The 26362-nt window shown below is 46.6% G+C and overlaps 1 protein-coding gene across 1 annotated transcript in view; it reads right to left on the reverse strand.

Moving 5' to 3' along the window:
* Nucleotides 1–710: 710 nt before the first annotated feature.
* Nucleotides 711–26362, reverse strand: part of gpatch8 (G patch domain containing 8) — a 31594-nt gene continuing 5942 nt past the window's right edge. The window contains exons 3-9 of the mRNA XM_083650271.1: nt 19183–19255; nt 11066–11133; nt 9358–9444; nt 7216–7359; nt 6911–7041; nt 5549–6251; nt 711–5182 (exon numbers count right to left, since the gene is read on the reverse strand). Coding sequence (XP_083506397.1) covers nt 1988–5182; nt 5549–6251; nt 6911–7041; nt 7216–7359; nt 9358–9444; nt 11066–11133; nt 19183–19255 — 4401 coding nt within the window. The 3' untranslated portion in view covers nt 711–1987. The remainder of the gene's footprint in view (nt 5183–5548; nt 6252–6910; nt 7042–7215; nt 7360–9357; nt 9445–11065; nt 11134–19182; nt 19256–26362) is intronic.

The following is a 26362-nucleotide window of genomic DNA, read 5'->3' on the forward strand; positions in this document are numbered from 1 at the left end:
TCATTCTGCCTTGCTAAGCATGCTTCCTAGAGAAGTGAGGCTCTATGACATTACCAAACTTGACCTGATCTTGACATATTTCATTATATGGCAACTTAATACCTGTAACTCCTTGGAGAATCATATTTTATGTGTAATGAATGATGTATGAAAGCAGATATACACCGGAGATTAATGAGGTAGCAGCAAGAAATTGCTCAGAAGAACAATTGAAGCAAAGTATTGGTTTGTAATTGTTTGCCATAGTTTCATAAAGTCATATATTGTAACTATCCCTGTAAGATTATCTTGGATTACTGTTGTTTGTGTCAAGTCTCACTATGTGAGATTTAATTCTCTGAATATAGAATAAAATTCTGATTGTTTCATTTTCACATCTTCATCTAGCACCTGCTGGGTATATAGAGCAATGTTCACTTAAACATGTGACAGAGGATTTTCCTCTTAATATAATTACCGGTAGCTTTACCACTAGAGTTGCACTACACTCGTCAACTTTAAGTATGTACAGAGGAAATGTCCTAGTTTCACAAGTAAATTAAAAGAAACTAGGGCACCATCTAGTGGCTTGTGTTCAAAGTGGCCTTTGGGGAATGCTTGCATCTTTGACCAAATGTTACTTTTTCAAAAAGCAATGCTAGTGTCATCATTCACATATTTAGTGGTTTGTACTGTAGATGAACAGCTTTATGGAAACAGACAAATGAACTCAAAAGTTTTTATTTGCTGAAGCATAGTAAGATTTAAAAAAAGACAGTTGCTACTGTTTAACAGATCGCTATCCTTCTCAGCCAGGGTAGTTTAGAAATAACCATGATAAAATACACATGCATTTGTCCATTTTCCTTCCAAGTTGTCATTCATTCTGCTTTTCCAACAGTAGCTTCCAACCTCTAGAATGTTATTAGGTTAAACTACAGCAGTTTTTATTTACAAAATTACACAAAAGCAAAACACAACCCTTCTTTTGAAGAGCATTTTGGAAAATAATTTAAAAACAGAAAAATACAATTATTGCAGTATACTACAATCATATAGTTACACGATGCAAAAGCAGCATCTTGATGTACAGATTTCAGTGCAAGTCATTCAGGTGTACCCTTACCATAGGGAACATGATCTCTGCCTCCGAGTACTAGGGATGTGTCACCTGAAACAATTTCTATCACTCATAGATAGGTTTTTTTTAATGTGACAATTTGGGCACCATAACATTAATTTTAATATGGCCATCATATTGGTGGGATTCTTCACATTACACACTGATATATCTACAATTTACTGCATCACAAATTGTTTTGAGACCAAGGATCCAATAGAGAGCAAGTAGTCATATTATAACATAACATAACAAGAATATCAGTAATTACAAAATAAGTCAGGCTCTCTAAAAGTTACATTACAGAGTCAAAGCAGTTCCTTTCTAGGGCAAACCCACTTCCTCCCCATCTCATACTTTATTACCCACATGTTTCTGCTTATGGCTTCAGCCACTGCATCTCTCTTTGGCTGCAGGAAACAAGCAAGAACTATGAAATTAACAATCATATTCAACTGTGGAAAAGAAAATACTCCAGTGGTTTCTTTGACTGGCTGCCCAGTCAAAACAAATGTGTGTCCTGTAGTTTGTCAACATACCCCAAGAGTCTGAGAAGTCTCTTTAGATCTTCAACATGTGTCCGAAAATTCGGGGCGAAGCATTGCTATTACAGTGAAGGGGAAAAAATCATAAGAGCCAAAAGAAAATGTTAGTGTCAGGTCTGACCACTACACAGGCAGCACCACTTGGTGGCTACATCTTGCTGCACTGTGTCGGCCAGTACAATGGTGGTTTGGTGACAAGCTTCCTGCTTCCTGGTGTCACTGCCTGCACACTGTTGTACGAGGTCTGCTTCAAAGCCCTCACTCGCGTCTCAACCAAGCCGGTTCAAGTGAGTCCCCCTCCTGGTTGGCTGCTGTGAATACGTTGCTTCACTGCCATCACTCCTCAGGACCCGTGGTTAGGGGGGTGCTGGAGGTCCTGCCCTGAGAAGATGGGGTGTAGGAGGGGGTGGAGCTGGAGAGCTGCAGCTGTAGCAGCCTGTGAGTGCCGGGGGGCGAAGAGTGTGGGGTAAAGGGCTGCATGTGGTACATGGTGGAGAGAAAAGGAGGGGTGGTGAAGTGCAGAGGCTGGGATAATGTGTATGGGCTGACCAGAGAGGAAGGCTGTGTGGTGGGCAGGTATCAGGCCAGCGTGTTGAATTTGGTGTTGCAAAGAGTGACCAAGAGAGTGGCCCAGGTGAGACAGGGAGATAGGGGTAAGGTGGTGCTGGGGAATGTGGTGTACCTGGGCCAGTTGGGCGTGGGCGGGGTGTGGGTGGTGGGGATGTCCTGGGTGCATGCCCATGGCTGCAGCAGTGGCTGCATGGTGCTGCAGGATGGCGTGCTGCACTGTGGTGATGGAGGTGGCAGAGGCTACGGACATATTGGGCTGCTGGATGTGGATTTGCTGCATGGCAGGGGGAGGGGGGGGTTGGGCCAAGTTGACCAGTTGGTTAGCTGCAGCCACACATGCAGCAGCAGACGGAAAGTTCTTCACCTGTTTGGCCAGGAGCTGCTGCTGGATGTGCTGCTGGGCAGCCTGCTGCAGCTTGCCGTATTTCTCCATCTCCTCTGGTGTGAATGTGATAGGCTGACTCTCCAGAGGAGCCAGGCCATCCTCCTCAGCCTCCATACATTCCTCCTCCAAGGTGGGTGGGGGGTAAGCGGGGTAGGCATGCATGGGGTGCTGCTGCTGTTGCATTTCAGGCATGAGCGGCTCCATCATGGGGTTCTGGGAGGGGTCCTGTCCTGCCTCTCCTTGGTACTGGGGCATCAGCATGGAAGGATCCTGTTCAAAGAGTGGCCGGGGCTCATGGTGTACCTGGGTTTCAGTGCTGGGGTGCTGTGCCTCTTCTTGCACCACTGTGATCTGCGGAACCTCCTCAACCTTCTGGACTGGTGGAGCTGGAGGTGGTGGTGGCGGGGGGAACTCCCTTATGGGTTCTACCAGGATAACCTCTTTTTCAGCCTCAGAGCCCTTCCCTGCTGCTGACCTCTCACCCTCTTTAGGTCTCATCAGCGGAATTATAGCTGGTTTCTTCCCTGCCTGCAACTTACCAAAAAGGGGGAGCAGGGCTTTATTTCCCAGGAGAGGGGGGAGTTTGGGACCAAAGTAGCCTTGTGGTGGGTCCTTGATCTTAATGCCAGATTTGGTCCCTGTGGGGTCATCAGAGCCTTTCTTAGACTGAACCTTCTCCAGCAGCTGGCGAGCAGTAAGGCTGTTTCTTTGCTCCCCTGCATCTCGGGACCCCCCTGGCCGCAGACCCTGTGAGCTGTGGCTGTTGCGGTTGGGGCCTCGTGATGAAGCTGAACGTGGAGACTGGGAGCGGTAGATGCGAGAGCGGTTGAAGTCCCTGCGATGTGCGGCGTCCATGTCCGCACGGCTCCTGACGCCCCGGCGATGAGGGGAGGCCTTGGTGGAACTGGAGGAGCGGCTGGCAGAGCTGCGGCTCCGGCTGTAGCTACGCCTCCAGGATCTGGCACTGCTGCTGCGGCTCCTGCTGCTGGAGCTCCTAGAGCTGCTCCGATGGTGGCGCCGGTGCCTCTTCCTGCGGCTGTGGCTGCGTGAGCGCGAGCGTGAGTCTTCGGAGGAGGACGAGGAGTACTGGCGTCTCCTGGAGCGCCTGCGTCCCCGGCTGCCCCTCCGCTCATACTCGGAGTCTGACGAGCGTTTTGAGTGCCTCCGCCTGCGACCCCCATTGCTGTAGTCGCTGTAGCTGTCTGAGTAGCTGCGACTCCTGTGGCTGTAGGCACTGCTGCCCGCTGAGGAGCGCTCAGAGCTGCTGGAGTAGGAGTGGCTACGGGAGGTTTGGCCACGGTGGTGCCGCCGACTGCTGCCCCGTCTTTCTCCCCGCCTTGACGAGCGGCTGCCGGAGCGGCCAGAGTCCTCACTATGGTGGCGTCGTTGTTCCCGAGGACTCGACCTGCGAGGGCGAGAGCGCTGGGTCGCAGAGCCTCCTTCTTCTTCACTCTCGCTGCTGGGAGGCCTGCCTGGACCGGGACTCTTTTGGGCTGAGGTGGAACAGGAGGCACTTTGAGGTGCATTGGAGTCAGTCTTCTGTCTCTTGGTGCCATTGTGCTCCTCTGAGGAGTTGGCCTTGCTGTCAGAGGCTTTTGCAGCACCTCCTTCCTCTACTCCAGACTTGGAAGGCACTTCCTTGGCAGGACGTTTTCTCTTCCCAGGTTCTACTCCTGCACTTCCCGTAGCTCCTGCCATTCCAGTTGTCAGCTGAACAGTGGAGGCAACGGCTTTATCTTCTGCCTTTGGTTTTGATTTCTCCTTTTCTTCACCTGTTGCTTCTTCATCTTTACTTAGAACCTTGTTTTTGCTCTTCTTTCGTTTGTGCTTTTTCTTCTTTTTGGGTTTTTCTTGCACAGCACCAGTTTCTCCCTCCCCAACCTCTGCTGCTCCTTTTTCTTTTCCTTTGCGTTTTGAGTGCTTCACAGACTTCTTATGCTTCTTCTTCTTCTTCTTTTTCTTGGTACCACTGCTGCCAGTTGCTGCCTTTTGCTCATCACCTTCTGTCTGGCCCTTCATCGTCGGTTTATCTTTGTCAGTGCTGGGCCCAGGGTTAGTGGTTGCATCCACTTCAGATGTTGAGGCAGCCACCTCTTGTCCCTTGTCATCACCCTCTTCAGAAGGCTTCGGGGACTTTGCTGCTTTCCCACCCCGGACTCCTTTGTTGCGGGACAGCTTGAAGTCAAAGTAGAGGGGATTACAGCTGTAAGACAGGGAGGGCTGAGCTTTAGTAAATTCGAGGAGCTCAGAGGGCCACTGCAGGGTGGTGCTCTCATCTTTGCTGAGGACAGGGAAGAAGGGACCTGTAGGGATTTTAGGGCCCAAGTTAGGATCCGGAGCATCTGTTGTGCTCTCTGCTGTGTGTGCAGGGGTGGTGGGTACTGTGGAAGCTGTGTCCACGGCACTTGAGGAGGCCTCCTCGATCTTCACTTTAGATGATGGAGGGGTCGGCTCTGGGACATGGGTTGAAGTGACCTTCCCTTGCTCTTTCTCACTCTTACAATCCGTAATGTTGGGCTCCATCGGCTCTGAACTCTCCTCAACCGTTTTCTCCTTCTGCCCTCCCTCAATCTTTTTCTCCTTCTGCCCTCCCTCAACCTTTTTCTCCTTCTGCCCTCCCTCAACCATTTTCTCCTTCTGCCCTCCCTCAACCTTTTTCTCCTTCTGCCCTCCCTCAACCATTTTCTCCTTCTGCCCTCCCTCAACCTTTTTCTCCTTCTGCCCTCCCTCAACCTTTTTCTCCTTCTGCCCTCCCTCAACTGTTTTCTCCTTCTGCCCTCCCTCAACTGTTTTCTCCTTCTGCCCTCCCTCAACCGTTTTCTCCTTCTGCCCTTCCTCAACCTTTTTCTCCTTCTGCCCTCCCTCAACTGTTTTCTCCTTCTGCCCTCCCTCAACTGTTTTCTCCTTCTGCCCTCCCTCAATCTTTTTCTCCTTCTGCCCTCCCTCAACCTTTTTCTCCTTCTGCCCTTCCTCTTCCTCTTCCACCTCCACCTCTTTGATCTCACACTGGTCAGTTGCCTTCATGAACAGCAGGAACTGGAAGTGGGGTTTTACGCGGCAGTGAGCTGGAGGTATGTAGTGATAGTACTCAGGTTCCTGTCCTGCATAGCCCTCCTCCTTCTTCATCATCATCTTCAGTTTGTTGAGTGTGGAGGCGAGAGAGGCTCCATCATCCTGCTGCTCCACCTCTTCCGTCGCACTCCCACCTTCTACTTCTTCATCACCTCCTGTTCCTCCAGCACCTCCTGTTCCTCCCTTGGGGCTTTCTGTGACGCAAGCTGGCGCCTCCTCTTGTCCTGTAACCGCCTCTCCCTCCTGTTCCTCCTCTCCCTCCATGGTCTCCTCTCCATGGTCAGCAAACACAGCAGCTGCCGTCTCTAGCTTCACCGGGGCTTTCTTGGCAAAGGAGAAGGACACGCTGACTTTGGATGCCCCAGGGGGGGTTGGAGAGGAGGAGGTGTTCTTCCCGAGAGAGAAGCTGATGGTTGGGCCTGGCTTTGGTGAAGCCTGCCCACATTTATCTCCTGATGAGCCCTCCGTGGCACTGTCTATCAGAGCAATGTTCTCAGGCACTGTGCTGTCGCCATCTTCTAGTTTCTCTCCGTCCACAGCCACTGTGGTAGTTTTGAACATGGGACCACTTCCTGAAGTACTGAAATACAAGAGAATGACCAGAGTGAGACATGGAATAAATGTTTCCAACCTGATGATGAGAGCAACCTATAATAACAGTGGCAGTTTAAAACATGTCAAATTTCTGTTTCTCAGCACACAAGATCTTGACAGTCTACACAATGAGGGTTAGAAAGCCATTTGATCAACTAAATAATAAATCAGTCAAGGGATTTGGTAAAGTAATTAGAAGGTAAGGTAAGATAGGTAAGTAGTTATAGGATGGTCTTCCCCATCTGTTTTAATTTTGGGTCAATATGTTTTATTCTATATGACTAGAATAAAAAATCCAGAATGTTTTGGAAGCTGAGACGGACAAAGCCTCTGCTCATATAGTACTGATATCTAGAGATCATCGAGAACAATCTAAAGACATGGGTAATAAAACGTTTTAACTGGGGTTATCGAGGAATTTGAGGTAAATCTTTAACTCTTTGCAAGCTGTTAAGTGGGACTATACAGTGTGTGACACCAAATATATATCCGGTATGTGTGCCCCTCTGTGTTTCTTTATTAACGCCTTTAGAATCTACGGTAAGTTATTCTTATTATTCATTTAAAACACAGGTGCATCTACAATGTTACTAGTTCTACCCTGAAATCCAGCCAGCAGAGGGCACTCCAGGAATATATTCTTACCGGTCCTGCTGTTTCCTCTGCTCAGCCAGCTCATGTAGCCGCCGTAGCATCTTTTCTTGCTTCTTCCCACCTTTCCGGGAACGAGATGACACATTCCGCGCAAACTCCCTCTGCTTCAGCTCCTTCAGCCTCTACATTACACAAAGGAAGACAGAGGGAGGACTTCAGCATCTCTGCTTCCACAATAAAGACCAGGCCACCATTTTATTCCTCTCATCTTTTAAGGCAACATCAATCCCCACCAGCAGGCACACATCATGCAGAAACAAGAGCACACAGGACTGTTACTAAGCGGTCATCCTCACCTGCTTGTGAGCATGGTCATAGGAGTTGATGTGGTTGTCAAATTCCTGATGTTTGGCGTATTGTTTCTCACATAGCTCACAGTAGAAGTTGGCTCTCAGGTCCTCCAGAGCCTTTGCAATGGCTTTCTCCTTTTCCACCTGGTCCTATTGTTGGCAGAATACGCAAGAGTAAGTGACCTTGGCATACATTCAATAAGAACAAGGAAGTGGGGGCATACCAACTCAAAAGCTAAAAAAGAAAACATATTATTATTATTATTATTACAGTATTAGTTTTAGTCTGAGTGAAATGTTCTATGGCAGTGGCACGCAACCTTGCGCTACTCAGGAATCACATTGACAAAAAAAAGTCTTTGCAAAAGCAAAGGTAGTGAGTGTTGAAAAGCGGGACCTTGCAGTGTCCTGAGAGACATCTGTCGGCACACGGGACGGCCATCCTGAAATGGGGACTGTCCCGGTGTGTGACACTACACACTGTGTATTGCCTGACTAATCGCCTGTGAAAATGTTTGTAGTCTGCCAGCTGTAGGGCTGGGTCGGTTTGAAAATTTTAAAACCGGTTCGATATTGCCGTCTAAACCGGATCGAACCGGTATACCGATTTTTTTTGTAATTAAAAAAAAAAAAAAAAAAAAAAAAAATTTTCAAGCAGGGCTCCTGAGTGTGGCCCATAACTGTCTGTAGTGCAACTTCAGTCCACCTGATAGCGATAATACACCTCTAAGCTGGTATTGTCAACCAGCAATGATACTGAATAAAAAGAAGCAGGACACCTGTGTAACAAACACACCCTGTATTTATTTCTCATAACTATTCAGCTCAACTTTTCTTCTAAACATCAAAATAATAAATGAAATAAGACTTCTGCCTATAGTGCAACTTGAGAAAAAGGCTAATAAAAACACAAGCAGTGCAATCAGAATGGATTGGCTTACAGCTGAGCTGCCTTCTAAACTTCAAAACTCACAAATTCACACAATATAGGGCCTAGGCATGGGTCGGTTTGAACATTTTGAAACCGGTTCGATATTCCCCAAAACGTATCAAAGCGGCTGCAGTTGGTGGCGATAATGCACCTCTAAGCTGGTATGCTGCCAACCAGCACGAACACTGAATACAAATAAGCAGAACCTTTTAACTGTAACAACACACTGTTTTTATTTCTCATAACTATTCAGCTTAACTTTTCTTCAAACATCAACATAATAAACAAAATAAGACTTTTGCCTACTAGTGCAACTTGAGAAGAGGCTAATACGAACAATAGTGCAATCAGAATAAACTGGCAAAAAAAAAAAAAAATTTTTTTTTTTTTTTTTTTTAGGTTTTTTAGGTTTGCACGTGATCAAACCGGTTTGGGCTCGTATACCGAACCGAACCGGTAAAACCGGAAATCGACCCATGCCTAGCCAGCTGCCTCTACAGGTCCTCCCTTGTGTATTTCTCTCCATTTGTCTCCTATATGCTTCTAATTTCCAGTGGCACAGATAAAATGAATGATAGTCCCTAGATGAAGCGATCTATTTTTTAAACTGGGAAAAAGGCCAAGTAAAGAGGGGAGGAAAAGGAGAAACGCTCCACAATTCTAAAGGACAACTATATTGTAGGGATGCACCGATTCCAAAATCCTGGGCCGATACCAATAACTATGTTTTTTATGCCTTTTTTTGACAGGGAAACAAAGAAATCTTCATTATAAACAAATAACTGTGTTTTAATGTCTTTTGAGCACTTCACCACACTATCTTTGAATGAGCACAAATTAAATCATACTGTAATGTAATTATGAAACGAAGAACAAATTATGGAGCCCAACTGATATATGAATATGGGCCACTGCAATCGGTAAACGTCAAACTTTTTTGCAGATGGCCGATTGCAGTCAACAAGGCCAATATCAGCCGATACCGATGTATCGGTGCATCCCTACTATATTGTATTGGATAAGAGAGGAATCTTTACAAGAAGCTCCTGAGTCAAAAGCACATGACAAAGCCAGAAGAAATGAGAACAGAACAGAAAGAAGTGGGGTGACAGACAGCGATAAAGAGATAGCATATTTCAAAGAGACAAGCGTTAAAGCAGAATAGCAGTAAAGGCTATGGAGGCCAGCCTAACTGAACCAGAGCATTAGGGCCTCACCTTGTACTTCTGCCTGAGTTCTTCTGTATCTTCCTTCTCCACCTCAAGCACTCTTCTCTTCTCTGTGGCGTCTTCTGCATAGTCCAGCTGTAAGGACAAATATAACAGTTAAAACGCTCGTTCATAACTTACCTATCTGGACTATACTATATGGTTTTCATATCGCAATCATATATTATAGCCTAGTTCACTAAAATAACACCAAATTAAAACTATGCATGATGTCCCTGCAAAATAGGTCAGCTGAAGAAACCTCACTGAACAGCTGGTCTGGTCTTTTGTTGACGCACCAAAATGCAACAAAGCTTAGACTAGATGTATCAAAACGCCTTGAGTGAGAGAACACCTTTATACCACTTTCAGACCAATGACCAGGGACTTGAGCCATGTTAAACTCTACCCTTCTTTTGTCAATTCATACCAAGTCAACACTGGTTCATCTCTGCTCATAACAATTCACATGCCTCACAAATAACAAGGGGCAGACAACACATCATATAATCAGTGGGCAGCTGTTCCTGCAGTGCCAACAGCACAACAAACGAGGAGGACAAGAGCAAAAACAGTGCACAGCGTTGATCTTGACATTTTGTCTGTAATTGGATCCTACAGCCAGCAGCAGTAAGGCTGGCTTTACACGGTGAAACTTTCAACTAGTTGCAGGTTGCAAATTGCATGAAACATAATTTTCATGCAACTTGACATTTACACAAAGCAATTCAAAAATAATCAACATGGTAGTTTGTTTCACTAAAACAAGCTAGGTGGGTGCAGGTTGGTAATGTTTCATATATTGTTTTTCCATTTTTCCTCTCGCTACAGTAGATTCATTAGCCTCATAGCATCATTGCCTATATTATAGGCAATATAGGCAATGATGCTATGAGGCTAATAGTGTATCTGGGGAGTGTCACTGTAACTTACATCTTTAACTTATTTTCTATCATTTTCTAGCCGGATAATATCAATTTGGACGTGTTGTATCAGGTTTTCTTCTGTCACTGGCTGGCTACTTTCTTTCGTTATGGCTGTCCCGGAGAATAGGAAGAGAGCCATCAATGTATTAATAGCCTACTTATCAGCATTTTGATTGGCTGTTGCATGAAACTGGTTTCACAATGTTTTAGTTCTGTAATTGTTGCAGCTGAGTTTCAGACAAGTTCCAAGTGTGTTGCCGAGGGCTTTAGACCATGCAAATCATTTGCAACTATAAGTTTCACCTCAGTTTCAACCAACTAAATTTGGGTGAAAGTTTCACCGTGTAAAGCCAGCCTAAAGCTACTCTGTCCCCCATGTCGTTTTGTCTGTGTGTGACTGTGTGTGTGTGTGTGTGTGTGTGTCTCAAGTCTCCTGTCAAGCTAGCGATCCATAGCTAACGGCTACCAGCTAGCACTCGCCTTGCTGTGTGCACCATTCCTAACCAATGAGATTTGTTTGTCCCATCACCGGTTGTTAGCAACCTGGGTGATGTCATTCACACTGAAATCAACTCTTGTGCGACCCATGGAAGTGGGTCACCAAGCCGAGTAGGGGCGATGTGGGTTAACCCTTTCAAACACAAAAAAAAATCTAAATCTGGAAATAACCCTGGCTGGACCTCGGTCTGAAAGGAGTATTACTGTGTGTTGGGTGATGGACTTCCAGTGCTTTTCTGCGTTAAGCACAACACACAAGTGCAGAAGATAAAATAACAAAGGGAGCATCTTACCTCCATCTCCATGCGTCCCATCCCCATGACATCATATTTGAGGATGATGGGCACGGGGTCGGTGCGCCCTGCGGGGAGAGAGACAGAGACAGGGCTAGGTGAGATTTTGACACGGGCATGGAGGGCCAGCTCGGAGACAGCCTGCTTTTAGAGCTTAGGGTGCTGGGGTTAGAGAATTTTGCCTTGAAGTGCAAAGAGACCAGAAAGCTACAGTGAACCAAACACCAGCCATTCTCACAGCTTACGACAGCCACCAAATACAGCGCAACTTATCTAGCCCGCTTGCTCTGCTGCTAATCCTGGCCGGCTGATTTGTTGTTCATTTTTAAACCATCAAATTAGCTGCACATTGTAAAGGAAGGGAGGTACAAGCCATCAGGGTAGTTCAGAGATGGGTTTTACTGGAGAGAGGGAGTGATGAGAGACGGGGATAAACTCGGCTGGCAACAAGACTGTCAGGTTTAAGTCAATCTGTTGCCTCATTATCTATAACTCTTTTCAATCTAGCTCTGTCGAGTATGCCCTCCCCCTCTCTCTCTCTAGTGCTGCAGTCCTGTTAAACCAGAATGCCAAGTTTATCAAGGACGCTTCAGCCTGAGGGATGGGGAGGAGTGGGGGCCTGGCGCAGCTGCTGCTGCTGCTTGCTGAGCGCCACTGCGTCAACCTCCATAAGAGCAAAAGAGCCTCACCATCTCATCTAATGTATCCTTATCTGTCTGAACTGCCCGATGACTGGCTGCTCCTCGCAAGCTCCTTCAGTGTCCGAGAAAAGGCCTGTCTAGTGTTCCCCTGTCCTAGGCCCCTTTCACTCATCATGGCTGGGGCGAAAAGAGTCTTCCCCTCTCTATTTAAGCTATGTTAATGTACTGTAAGCTGTGAAAAGAGCTAGCTCAGAAGGAAATTAACTGTAGAAAAATAAACAAACCAAAAACAACCAAAAACAGAATGAAACATAAAAGAAAAAAAAGAAAAAAAAATCAAAACTACTTTGGAGATTGACACAGAATTGCTTAATCCACTCATAATCAGCCAAACAAAGCAGAGAGAAAGACAGAGTAAAAAAAGGACACAAGCACTGAACTACAGCAGAGTGACGTCACAGGCCAGAAATCGCCATGGTGACAGTGCAAGGGATGGGGATACTTACCTGGAAAAACAGGGGTATATGGGTAGGAGGGAAAGGAGGGGGAGGAGGGAGGACGGACAGACAGACAGACAGAGACGGGAATCTCAAAACAAAATGCATAAAAATAATTTGGACTAGTCTGCTGCAGCTGTTGCCAGCCAGATACAATAATCAATCGTATTGATACTGATTATCAATTCAGTTTGGTTTCAGTTTTTTCCCCACATACTCACGTTATTTTCCATGAATCAATTTTGTTGTGAGTTTATACCATTGGGCATATGGAATGGCTAAAGCTATAGCGAGAACCCAATCATCCCACAATTTGAAACTTACAACTGTACAATGCTAGTTTTGTAATTAATGTTACTTAATATGCTAAGTAGAACAGCTAGTTTAATTTCTAGTTACCAATTCTGTCCACAAAAAGGCTTTTCTCTAATAAAGAGATAAAACATAAATCTAATGCCATACATTTGATTCTCCATCTTGAAAGACTAATAGTTTGTGCCATAAATCAAGAGACAACATGTATAATCTATTCACAAGTTTAAGGGAAGTGAAAAGCCTTCAAAATGTCTTAGCACTAATTCCTAAGAAAATGGGAGTCCACTTAATTTGTGGCCCAATCTTATCTTCCTGGCAATTGGAAGGTAAGAAAACAAATATGGTTTAAATATTTTCTTCCTTCCTGTGCAATTTTGTATTCATAGCCCAATGGCATAATAATTCTGAAATCATAGATGCATGTGCATCATATCTTAACGGCCTGCCTGGACTCACATCCCCACTGCAGTGTCTGTGCGCAGGACTGGTTCTTAACTAAGAACTTGACTGATTATCACAGAGACCTTCTCCCACTGAGGACTGGTTATTAACGAAGAACTTAACTCTGATTTGATGATCACAGAGAGACCTTCTCCCACTGAGGAAGTGTTGTGAGGATGTGAGCGTGTGACACACCAAGGTCTCAAGACTTTCTACTGGTAGCCACGTGCCTTCCTTCCTGCTATTTGCCTAACAGCAGTAGAGGAGTGAACCTGACGAGCAGGTTGGGCTAGAGACAAGCCCACGCACAGACCACTGCAGTCAAGTTCTCCAGTGGACCCTGTCACTGAGAACAGCAGGATGGAGTCGCAAGCCAGGCACCAGAATCAGTGATCGATAAACAATTAAAGCCATCCCAAACTATCACCAATCTTTAAACACAGTGACAAATACTTCACATTACCCATTCCAGTGGAAAAGAAAGGGACCGGACAAAAATAACAAAGAAGTAAAAAAAAAAAAGAGGTGCATCTAAAATCACAGGGTGTGAATCACAAGGTAAAAAAACTGAAAACAAACAAAATGACAATGTTCTAAGAGTAATATACTGAATGTATGATAATATACAAGCAGCAGAATGAGGACTAATACAGAGAGAGAATTGAAAGCCTATGTAGCATTGGTGCTCTGATGACGAGAGGAAAAAAATGGGAGAAACAAAAGCAAAACAAAAACAAAAACAAAACAATTCAATTGGGGGATAAAATAACATTTACCACTAAGTTTACCATCAGCACAACATGGGCAGGATCAAATCACTGTAAAAAAGAAACACCAATTGGTTAAGCAGGAAGATTGAGGCACATAGAGAAGGGAGGGTGGGGTTGATGGTGGGGTTGTAGGGTTCATTACGAGAGGGGCTTCAGTGTCCCCCGCTCCCCCGCCCCGCCCCCACCTCCTCCCTTCACTCTGGGCTAGGTGCTTACAGGGATTTCCTCTCACCACTCTCTCCCAGCCACCCGTCCCTGTCCCCAGGCTCCTAGCCTGGCTTCATCTTGCTCTCTCAACCAGAAGATGCCCCAAGGTAGCAGCAGGCTGCCTCCCCTTATAAAGTAGCCCCAAATCCTGCACCCCCATATCAATAATACCCCTGCTGTCCATCGCTTTCACCTCAGCCTGAGGACTGGGTGCGATAAGTACCCCATCGGATAAGTACTCTTGGGGGTGCTGTACTGGGTGAGGGAATGATTGTAAAACAAACAGGGTGTATATCAACTTGAACAGGCGAAGGTAGCAGGTCACTGTTCACAAATCATGCTTGAGTTATTCAATGTAAAAAATAACATCTATTTCGGAGCGTCTGGTACAGAGAAATCATGCCCTTTTTTTGGTAACATGCGATCAATCATCTGGATGGGTGCCGCTAGGTACGACTCGCCATTCTCCCCTACGAGCCTTTGAGCCTCACAGACGCTCGTCAGCCCCGGTTAGCAGATCTTCCCCCAGATCCTTTCATTTCCTCACTAGCCCACAGCCGGCAAGCTCATTTTGGGATATGCTGCTTACCCCCCAGGACGGTGATCACATACAGAACATGTACCTGAGAAAAAGGGCCAGCCAGGCTTTGAGCAGTGCTTAGAGAGTCAGTTATGCGTTGCTATGCAACAGCAAAACGTGGTGGTTGACCAAATGACTATTTTAAATGTGCACGCTTCTGGAGCATTACAATCATGTAGTGAACAAACCCCCATGAGTGTATTACCTCCAACACTGCTGAAAGCCCCAGATGAGAGTGACACAGTTTGAGGCAGGCAGGAGTGCCCCTCTGGGACAAGCATGCTGTGTGCATTGGGGGGGCAAAGGAACAGGGGAGGATGGGAGAGTGTAACCATGAGGACAGAGACATTTGGGGTGCAGAGGGGTGGCGTGAGGTTTTCCCTGTAAGTTGACTCTATGGCCCGGTCAGTAACGCGCACGCACACACACACACACACACACACACAAACATACCTCAGTCCCACATAATGACCACGCACATACACACGAGTTTCACAGGATTGGAGGTAGATACAGGCAAACAAGCAGGGGAGGGGGCGGGACTTGTCTACTCTGCAAGCCATTCAAAGTCTGAGCCGTGGTTACAGCCAATCAGAAACCCGACAGCAGCCACGGACACTCAAAGAGGAAACAAATAAAAATCTAAAGACGTGGAGCTGATGATTCTACGGGATGTGATGGAATCATGGCTTCCTAAATCTATCTTGATTTGATATGGATTTTTGTTTCTTTGTTCAAATCGAAACACTTTACTGTACACTTCAGCAGATTGAAATAAGGGTTTAGTGATTTATGAAGCAAAAAGGAGGAAGCTGAGAGAGGCCATTAGCCTACACTGTAAAAGGGATGTTACATTGAGGTCAATTGCAGAGTGGGAGAAAGAAACACACCCACACACATACTGACATACAGAGGGCGCACACGCGCACATACTGACATACAGAGGGAATCCAACAAACCTTACCTAAAAAGGGGCAAAAAGGACAAAAGAAGAATAAGAACAAAGTCAATACAGTGAAAACTTAAAATCGGGGACACATTGCTTTGACTTCAAAATTCAAAAAGCTTCTCTTCTGGCAAGAGGGACAGAAAGGAGAGGAAGATTATAATGATTATCCTTGCAGACTATGCTGTAACGCAATGGTACACTTGTGCTGTGACTTGTGAGTCTACTCCTAACAAACTAAATTAGGCAAATTGTGAGCTCAAACACTGGGCCTACACAACAACTACTGGACTCACATGGCCACAGACTCATCTGCCCACGATCAGGGCGCTTACATAAGCACAGCACAGTGGTGCCAGCAGCTAACACATGAGCACAGTCAGACAGACAGTCAGCCCCTGCAACTTGTTCTCTCCTCCACACAAAGCACACGTCCCGATCACATCAAAACACATCACTATTCAGCTGTTTCAAGGCCACATGGAAATAAACAACCATGGATACTGAGGGCTAAGCTCACAAGTTACTGCTATGTGGTTGGCTTCCATACCCTTGTCCGCCTGCCAAGAGCGAGGCAGTTTCCTGGTCTGCTCTGGTCCCTGGCCATGGTCCGGCTGACTGCTTGTGTTGCTAATGGGTGACACAGGGAATGAAGGCCATATATGTCCATGAACAGAGGTGCTAGGGCAGCAACAACAGAGCTCAACAGCCAGCCATCACCAGCCTCCCGTACAAACGGGCCTGACAGTGTTCTGGCCTTTTGAAGCTCACCGGTACACACACACACACACACACACACACACACACACACACACTATCAACATTTTAATGTCCCATTCATCACTGTGTCAGACCACATCATAGCTCTTCAATCTGACTGAGCACCGCAGAGACAAGTGTAAAGGACACAGAGCGGTTTTAACATTGACATGTTTGAGGCTGCTGTGTGTGGCATTCCTTTGAGTGGCTGCTTAGCTAAGTTGTGCAAACCGGCAGGGTGAGACACATTCAAATCTATGTTGCCTACAACAGCACTCAAGAGTGGCACAGACACAAAACAAGGGTGGACGCCACAGTCTGCCATGCCACATGGTGACAATTTAACACTGGCATCTGACACACCTACCAGAATAACAGCCAATTGCACGTGTTGTTACAGAGTATAAGGAAGTCGGCTCCCATGGTTAGGGTGACATGAAACTTGAAGCAAGCACTTGTGCATTAGTTGTCAGAAAGCAGACACTGCCTGAGTGTCCTGGAAAGGTTACATGACTTGAGCTCCGAGTCATAGCGTTAGGGGAGTCACTGTTCATGGGTTTGCATAACACACGTTAGCTTGTCTATTGTCTGGGTGTGGGTTGGGAGACTCAACTCGTGGACGAAGGGGTGTTTCTCATTATCATGCTGAAATTGAGCACAGATGTTACTGCTGGGTGTATAGGGAGAGGACTGTGTGTGAGCAAGAGTTGAAATGGGGCGACAGAGAGAGAGACAGAGCAATGTGAAATGACTGTCTGAGAGTTGTAGAAATTAAAAAGGGGGTCTGGGGTCATGAGGGTGTAGATGGGGGGACCCAGAGGATGACAAAGGGCTTGATGGAGGAGGTCAACTAGACCAAATGCTTCGAAGTCTATGAAAAACAAAGCCAAATTCTCACTGCAGGGCCTCACTGGACTGCCAGTGATGACATCATTTAGAGCTGGAGGAAGACAATGCTATTCATCATCCTCTTAGAGTGCAGGAGCGGTAGAGCAAGACAGAGGAAAGAAGTAGCTGATTGGTTGCCGTCTGTTTTCCATCATCAAACTCTTTGACCAATCGCAGTAGCAAAGCAGGATGACCTCGACCATCCTGCACCAAAGAACTTAAATTGATGAGAACTGAAGGCTAATAGCTTGTCTCTTACCTTCAATACTCTGTCTGCTACAGGCCGGCAACCACCGTAAAACATGGTTGCCGGCCAACACATTTCAAAGCTGATGGGCTTACTGGAAAGAGCGTGACTGGAACTGGTTAACAGGCGAAAGCTTTGGTCACTCCCACTGGCGTTTTGAGCCTGGTGAAGTGGTTAAAGCAGCAGCCAGCAGGTAGTGAGCTTGGCTAACAGCTAGCTAGCTATTTAACATACACGTGTCGTTGCTGCACTCTGTAATGAGTCATTGGTAGATTAGTCCTGCCTACATTGACCAGCCAATCCGGTAACTCGGACAGTATCTGTCCGAAATAACAGCCAGTGGATAGGCATGCATCCAGACCCATATTGCTATGCAAATTCGATTAATAGGGGCTGGACAGCAGGCTAGGAAAGAAGAGACTGAAGAGGAGAGGAAAGGGAGAGGAGAGATTGTAAAAGAGAGGGGCTCTCCATGGAGGCATGCCAGATCTCTGCACCACTGCAACTGAGCCAATGAGCTAATGAGGTGCTGATGAGTTAGCCAATCCTGCCGATGCAAACGCAGCTCCGCCCAGCATGACTCAGCCAGCCAATCACAGCTGTCTCCAGAAAGTAAACACCATTAATGTGGCCTAAAACTATAGAGTTCTATGTGCAAGGCTTACAGGGCGTTTTTTAAATGGTACACCTGAGATCATCTTAAATCAGACAGAACTATCCTATAACGTCAAATACACAGATGGCTAGCTGGAACAAAAAGATAGATCCGCTCCTACTTGAGGACTTTACAACCACAATATTACTATGCTCATAATATTACTACCACAATATTACTATGCTCATAATATTACTACCACAATATTACTATGCATATTCCCTGTCAGTCCAAAGAAATGGCTCTAGTCTGTGGTGCCATCTTAATATGAATGTTCTCTTTTAATTCTGTGAAGGCACACAGCTAACAGAAATAGTCTATAATAAGGAAAGTCAAATGAAGAGTAAGCTGAGTCATGTAATCAAGCTTTGCTTCAACACATACTAAGGCTGAGATATCAGGAATGACTTTGCCGTGTAGAGCTAACGCTTTTTAGCAACGGTCAGGCCAACTATAATAATAATGTTGTGTTAGCACAAAGCTCTTGAGCTCCGTCATCGCAGCCAAGTGAGCCAACCACAAATTCATCTCGGCGTGGTCATAGAGAAGAAGGCCATGGGTACAAACAACTCTTTAGCTTGATGAATCTGTCCGGGTAGCTTCAGCACACTGATGTGAAAGTGAGAAGCCACATTCTGCCAAGTGTTTGTCCTGAACTACTGTGCACACAGCTTGTCCCGCAATAAAAAGAGGAATAAATCATAAAAACAGGCACATAAAGGAGACTTGCTGTAGGCTAAATGCATCACAGGAAGAAGGGAACAGAAATGACGCAGTCAGGAAAATAAACACTATCACCTCCCTCTCCCTCTCCCTGGCCCCTGTCCTAAACCTGTCGTGTTACAAGACCTCGGGAACATTTTCCTCACTCTGCAATTTCCAGGGAACGGTAACATGAGAGCAACACGAACAACTGCGATGACATTTGCTTAAATAATGATCCATATAACCCAGTGACAGACACAAAGGGAGAGGTCAGAGAAAGGATGTGGACAGATCAAAGAAAATGGAAAGGAAATTTGTTGATATACAAAAAATTAAAAGTAAAAAAGTAAAAAGTAAAAAGTAAAAAATTGAGCGATGTGAAGGAAAAGAGAAGGATAGAAGGTAGTGGGCCCAGTAGTACCAGAGTACATTTGACATAGGTGTACAGTGGAGAGTGGATCCTTACCCTGCATGGTTTTGCCAAGGCCTTGCCCCAACTTCCAGCCATGTTTCTGAAGCAGCCGGTGCCCGATGTTATCCTAGCAGAGAACAGAGGAGAGAAAGACCAAAAATATTCCAATAATAAGAGGAGCTTTCCCCCGTGGGTACGGGTCCAAAAACACACACAAACAAAACACAAACACATAGATCATCACACTATCATCATCAGCACCACCACCATCACCACCATCATCATCGTCATCCATCACATCACATCACCTACAGCGTGTAACATCCGTGTCTTCCAGCACAAGGAGTGGTGAGGGGGCAGTTGGAGGGGGAGGGGGGAATAGAGGGTGGGATATTGAGAGGAAGGAGAGGTTTTCCACTATGATGCATAAATGGGGCTGTGTGCAGCCTGTAAACTAGCAACCACGTGTCGAAGAGTGCCGTTAAAAACCTCTTTGGGGCTATGAAATTGGGCGTGAAGCATGTCTACTCTTTTGGCTAACAGAGAGACACAAGTCACATCTACTGACTGAGAAGTAAGGAGGAGGAGAAGGGAGAGGGCAATATATGTATCACACCCATACATATATGAACCACTACAGAGCGAGATCTTAGTACACAAACCAAGGTGGCACAGAACAGGTATGGAAATCTATCTAGTATTAACGGAACGAGGACCAGAAACTCCAAGCTTGCTGTGATTCCATAACCATGACAAAAGGGGGGTGGGGGTGGGGGGGGGCACCATGAAAACATATGCAGCTGTCAAGAAATATAGCGAGCGAGAGAGAGAGAAGTGAAGATAGGGGGGCCTTGGATTACCATTACAAGGCCCAGGGGTTGAGAGAATATTCAGGCTGTGTGTGAGGGGATGCGTGTGTGTGTGTGTGTGTGTGTGTGTGTGTGTGTGTGTGTGCGCAGGTCGGAGAGGGAGAGACATTGTGTGCATATAGCCCCTATACACTAGAGGTTCTTATTGTGCATGTCCTTGGACACCTCTAGCTTCTTTCTGGTCTGTCATCACTGGTCTGGACCCAACCACACACATAGGCATGTTCTACTTCTAATCCATTAGTGTAGGCTGTTATGATGCCTCTTCCTCGATGGTGGTTATAGATACCATTAGTATTCATACACTGGATAACACGTACTTTGTGAGCTAGATGGCCTTTACCCTATGCCTTTACCAGTGCCACACTGCAAGATTGTGTCTTGCTAGCCAGAACGTGCTTACAGCAGCCTTACAACAAGCTTGTCGTAGACACTGTTCCCACGGTGTACCCCCCCCAAAAATAAGCATGCAACTGGGGCCATCCAGTTCAAAGTATGCATTTTCCTCGTTTGTATTATTACTAATGATTGCTATGACGACGCATGCAAACAGTATACAACCAGAAATCAGCAAGGTGGACGAGACCAAGCAACTGATAATGAATCAAAGAGGCTCGAGAGGAGTGAGAGAACATGCACAACAGGAACCCCGAGCACATTGTGGGGCCAAATGTGCATGACTGAGACTGTTATATCACTAGTATGGGTCAGCAGTAAAAACAAAAACACTGGGTGAAATGCAAGACCGTCCCACCACTACACACTACAGTACATCCTCAACAAGCACAAATAAAACAGAAGACAATGAGATTTTCTTAATAAGCAGTGTTTTTCTGTTGTGATTATAACTATTCCAAGCTTGTCTAACATTCACCAGAGTGCTGCAGTCTACCAAAAAACAAACCAAAAAACATACAAAACCAAACAGAAAGGATATTTATAATCACAAAGAGAGTGGACATCAAGTTTCACAAACAGGAAGTGAAAGGGGTTGAAACCAATCAGGAACAAAAAACAGCATGCAGCTTTTTGTTAAAGAGTTTTAACAAAAAGGAACGTCGGTGTTAGTAGCGCACTGTGAATGCTACACATACAGGAGGGAGGGGCGGGCTGGGTGGGGGCGGGGCTTTATTAGTCTCAGGTGGGCTCAGGCACAGACAGGTGATGGCTCCACATGGCTCAAGAAGTTGTGGACAAAGGAGAGGAGGAGGAGTGGGGCAGGACAGAGCAGGCTGAACCATGGTGTGGATGGAGTTCTAGGGGAGGTGGAGGTGAGCTAGGCCAGTATGGGTTAGTACATGTGAAGGGAGGGGGGGGGGGGGGGTGGTCGCACACACGGCACACACTGCATCTCTGCCCATTGGTCTCATCTGGGTAATCGTCTTTGGCGTTTCGAAGCAGCAAACTGTTGCCGTCTCCTGCCCGAAACCTATTCTAGGTTTCAAGAAAAGAAAAATGAATGTGTTGTAAAATATTGTATAATTGGCACCTCCCCGTCATGACTGAGATAAATCTGTTCTGAGGCCTAGGCTGTTGTTGTCTCTCATATGCGAGACACAGGCTAAATTGCACTACTTCCTGTTTCTCTTCGGGGGCATCCCCCCCCCCCCCGCCCTCATCTAATTTCACAGTCAGGCCAGGCTGGTAATGGAGGATGCAGGAGCTATACTCACTCTGTGGCTGTCCGTTCTGCTGCTGGATGAGATAAGAGGGGACTCTGCTGCTGCTGCGCTTCACTGGGTGGGATGGGAGGTGGGGACTGCCATCCTGTATCCTGCCATCATAACTAGGAACTAAAGAGTATATTACCTAATGTGGTATCACTGTGTGTAACATGCCCCTGCCTGGCAGCTACTGGGCCATGTCATGATAAGATATGCAGGATTAGAGGCTGCAGAGCTGCTAGAATGTGTTTACATCAGCCTGGTAAACTACATGACCCATGATTCCATTCTGCCTGGTGAACTACATGACCCATGATTCCATTCTGCCTGGTGAACTACATGACCCATGATTCCATTCTGCCTGGTGAACTACATGACCCATGATTCCATTCTGCCTGGTGAACTACATGACCCATGATTCCATTCTGCAAAGCAGCACTGCAGATTTTGCTGCAGTGAGCGCCAGCTCCCTCCCTCCCTCCCTCCCTCCCTCCCCTCCCTCCCTCCCTCCCGACACTGGGCCTGCTTCTGTCCTTCACTGCAGCAGAACAGTGTTGTGGGCCTAGCTGCTCTATGGGGCTTACATAGCCAAGAAGAAAACAACAGAAACCGGCAGCCTGCCTGACAACCATAAACGCCTGCTCTGTTGGCCCCCACAGCAATCTTACACACATTCTGTTAGAATAGCCTAGGGCTGTACAATGGAATGTAAAATAGAAGCCCTGCCTTGAAATAAGTGCCCTAACACACCCCTATCACATTTTTCCTTGGGTGCCCAAAGCTAAATGTATTACTGTACCTCAGATTTGTAAATACAATAAAAACAGGCAGGGCAGGGTGGAGGAGGCATCAGCTGCAAAATGCTGACAGTAATAAATAGATTGGATCAAAATGGGCTGAGCAATGTGTGGAGGGCGGAGATGAGGCGCGGGCTGCGTGCTGCTGAACACATGAATGCACTAAAAGAAGAGACAGACACAGACAGACAGACGGATGAAAGCAACGACGGCGAGTCCAACAGCAGTGCAAGTGGAGTGAAGGCATTTCCATACGAACCTGGCTTTAAAATACTGGGCTGTCAAAAGAACAGTCACACGTGACACAACGTAAGAAACCGAGCCAGACGCTTTCAACTGCAATTCTGCTAGCTTCTCTAGGTTCTTAAATGCAAATTTCTCTCTGCCTCTGAACAAACATAATGCTGTATATACAAACAGAAAAAATATGGTAGGCATGTCAATAAATCAACCAATTGACTGTTAATATAGGAGGGGAAAAAAGAAAATGTTATCCAAACAAAAGAGATCTACAAGAGGGGCGGGGTTTTAAGAGTGTGCATTGTGCCGTCATTGGCACAGTGCATGGCAAAAGGGTCAATCAAAGAGATGTGGGTAAGGGGAGGAGATATGCAGGGGACCCCGTCTATAGACCTCAGAGTATTAAGGAGTCTTCATTATTTTGGGTGTGTGTGTGTGCATTTACAGTATGTGTGTATGTGTTCCTGTGTGGGCATGGGCAATCACTCTGGTTCAGATGACTCCCCCCCCCCCCCCCCCCGTGTGGAGTTTCTATTCAGTCAGGAAACAAACTAATCCAGTTAAGCAGCTAATAATGAAACCAAAACCAAATATTTCATAATAGTATTCCTTGAATGACTTCTTTGAGTCTATGGATTGTGAGATGTTGCACATTTGGAGGAAAGCAAGAGGCACTGAGGCACTGTTAGGGAATGTGTCTTGTGGAAAACAGGGGTCACAACCAGGCGTCATCCCTTCTCGTGTCCCTGTGGAATGTCTGCTGGCAGGTGGCTGGAGGTGGACAGACACAGGCTCTGCTTTCTGCTGCTCCTCACAAACTCCTGCAGGTCCCTTGTGTTTTGGAGCGCTGTACATTCCTGCTGGGTTTCAGCTAGGTGTGACCAAATGGAAACAACGGTCTGGGAGCTTTAAGAGCCAAACTACTACCCCGCGCCTCGTTAATAATACAACATTGAACTGAGGTAACACTAGATGTTGTCTAATTGACCTCTAACGGGTTCGCTTTAGGATTTCATTAACCGAGTGGTGGAAAACACAAAACAGCAAGACTCCTATTAAATGTGTCCTCGGCACACATACTTACCTTGTCAACAGATTTTAGGGAGCCCAATTCACTGACTGGGAGCAAAGTGTGGTCACTGTAAGCCAAAATCCCATGCCCTCTTTTTCTTCAACTAATTTGAAGAAGGGAGCCTGCAAAAAAACAGTTGATTGGTGTAAAGAGAAATGCTTTGAATTTGTAAACTGGCAGTAGTGTGTTCAGGGTTTTTCCACTTTTACTCAGTTGTTGACGTTCGAAAATGTTTCAGGGACCTCGGCAATGACTTTGACCCCCATCACCCCCGCTGCCTTGCACTGGGCTAGAGGAGAGACTGGGCTAGAGGAGAGACTGGGCTAGGGGAGAGACTGGGCTAGGGGAGAGACTGGGCTAGAGGAGAGACTGGGCTAGGGGAGAGACTGGGCTAGGGGAGAGACTGGGCTAGGGGAGAGACTGGGCTAGAGGAGAGACTGGGCTAGGGGAGAGACTGGGCTAGGGGAGAGACTGGGCTAGAGGAGAGACTGGGCTAGAGGAGAGACTGGGCTAGGGGAGAGACTGGGCTAGAGGAGAGACTGGGCTAGGGGAGAGACTGGGCTAGAGGAGAGACTGGGCCAGGGGAGAGTGCTAAATGGAGAGCGCCAAAGAATGTGGGTCAGGGCTGTAAAAGCACCAGGTTAGTGACAACATCTGAGCCTTCGTTCAGACTTATAGGTGGCAGGAGGAGTTGACCAGTTTTTTGACACTGAGGAATAACAGATATAGCTGGTGTTTGTGCTGCAGGGTAAAGGGGCACAACACTGTATGGACGAGAGGTGAGGAATAACAGATATAGCTGGTGTTTGTGCTGCAGGGTAAAGGGGCACAACACTGTATGGACGAGAGGTGAGCGCCACTATGTCCAAGGTTGAACATGTCCAGCGACAGCTGCAACACCTAAAATGTCCCCCGGGCTGTGTTGTTCCACTTGATGTCACCGGCCCAGTTCTGATGGATGGGAGTACCTGGACCAGAGTAGAGAGGCACCCAATGTCTGTTGTTCAGTGGTGGTGTCACATAAAGGTGACTGGAAAGGGGCCAATCAAAATGTCCAAGAAGACCACTTGTGAAGAAATTAATCTTCCATGTCCAACAGCAACCTGTGTACATGTGTTTCTTAGATTAGCCGTGTGCATGTGTGGTTTGTGTGGCTCTGAGGCTGCCCGCTGCATATCACTCTGGGACTGGGCCAGGGGAGGAGGGGAGGAGGAGAGGAGGGGGGAGACTTGAGGATTGGAAGGGGCAGGAGACATTTGGGAGGAATGGGTCTGGGGGGGGGGTGTAGTAGTGATTAGGACAGAGTGTTGAGAGGAAATAGTACTGAACACTATCCCAGTTAACACATGCAATGCAAAAACAATGTTAGAGATAAAAGAGCAAAGACCAAAGGGGAAAGACAGAAAGAGAAAAAAGATCCCAATAAAGTACCACAGACCTCTAGCTGCCTATAGATCACACACAATAAGTGGCAGGGGGAGGGGCTCCGAGAAGCCGAGCCGATGCGTTCACGAGCAGCTCGGTGACTTTAGACTGGTTGACAGCTGCCAGGGATCACGTCACCTCTGAGGAGGGCGGGGCAGGCCTCTGCACCTGAGCAAGTGCTTACACTTTCTCCGGCTGTTGTGGTGAATCCCTTTAATCTCACATGCAAATTATTGGCTTACCTGGAAATCATACCTGAAGCTCTATTTTGAGGCCAAGTGGGAAATGAACAGTAAGCAGACGTTTGGCTGTGGCTTTGAAGGTTCTCCATCTATCATCACTTTGGCCACCTACAGTATGTGTGAAGAGTTGTGTGCTGCTGCGGCGCCGCCCTCAGCGCCCCCTCCACAAACAATAGCGCAGGAGCAATAGAGCCACTGAAGCCAGGTGAGCAGGCCACCTCTCCACCACCCACACACACGTCACAAACATCTACCTGGTCCAAAATGCTAATTTCCCCCATTCTTGGTTCAATGGATTCTACCTTTTGGAAAACACCTGCTCATGTTAACAAATATGATCTCGGACAATTATATAGATAGGGAAAACATATGCAAATTGTGTTTAAAAAAAGGTGTGTTTTCCCTTTCGGCAGGACATTTGAATATCAGTACAGTCATTTGCAAAGCCAACAGGACTAAACTTGGTCCTGCTGCTGTTCAGAAACTCAGAGGAAAGACACGGGCTTAATAACGCGCCCAGAATGCCATATCTCTCTGATCACTTGGATTTTGGCCAATTGTGTACTAAATAAATGTGTCGATCGATATACATTAATGTCCAACGCAAGAAGTACAATATTGTTTTGATCTACACCAGCTGATCTTATTTGATAAGCAGCACCTTCACAATGTGGAGAAGAAGCGATCTGACACCGTGGAGATCTGTGGAGTTTGGGCCTGCTCACCACAGTGCTTCAGAGACTGAAGAGGGGGGGGGTGGAGAGAGTGGGGAAAGACAGGAAGAATAGAGCTGCCTGCGCTATTATCTATGTGCCTCTTCAGCGAAAAATGCAGTCCCAGTTGCACAAGCACCATGCCAGCACAGAATGACAGAGGGTACTGTACACCGAATCACTGTGTAGTAGGGAGGGAGCGAGAGAGAGGA

Source organism: Poromitra crassiceps (genome assembly GCF_964638095.1).
Source record: "Poromitra crassiceps genome assembly, chromosome: 13".
NCBI classification, from domain to species: domain Eukaryota; kingdom Metazoa; phylum Chordata; class Actinopteri; order Beryciformes; family Melamphaidae; genus Poromitra; species Poromitra crassiceps.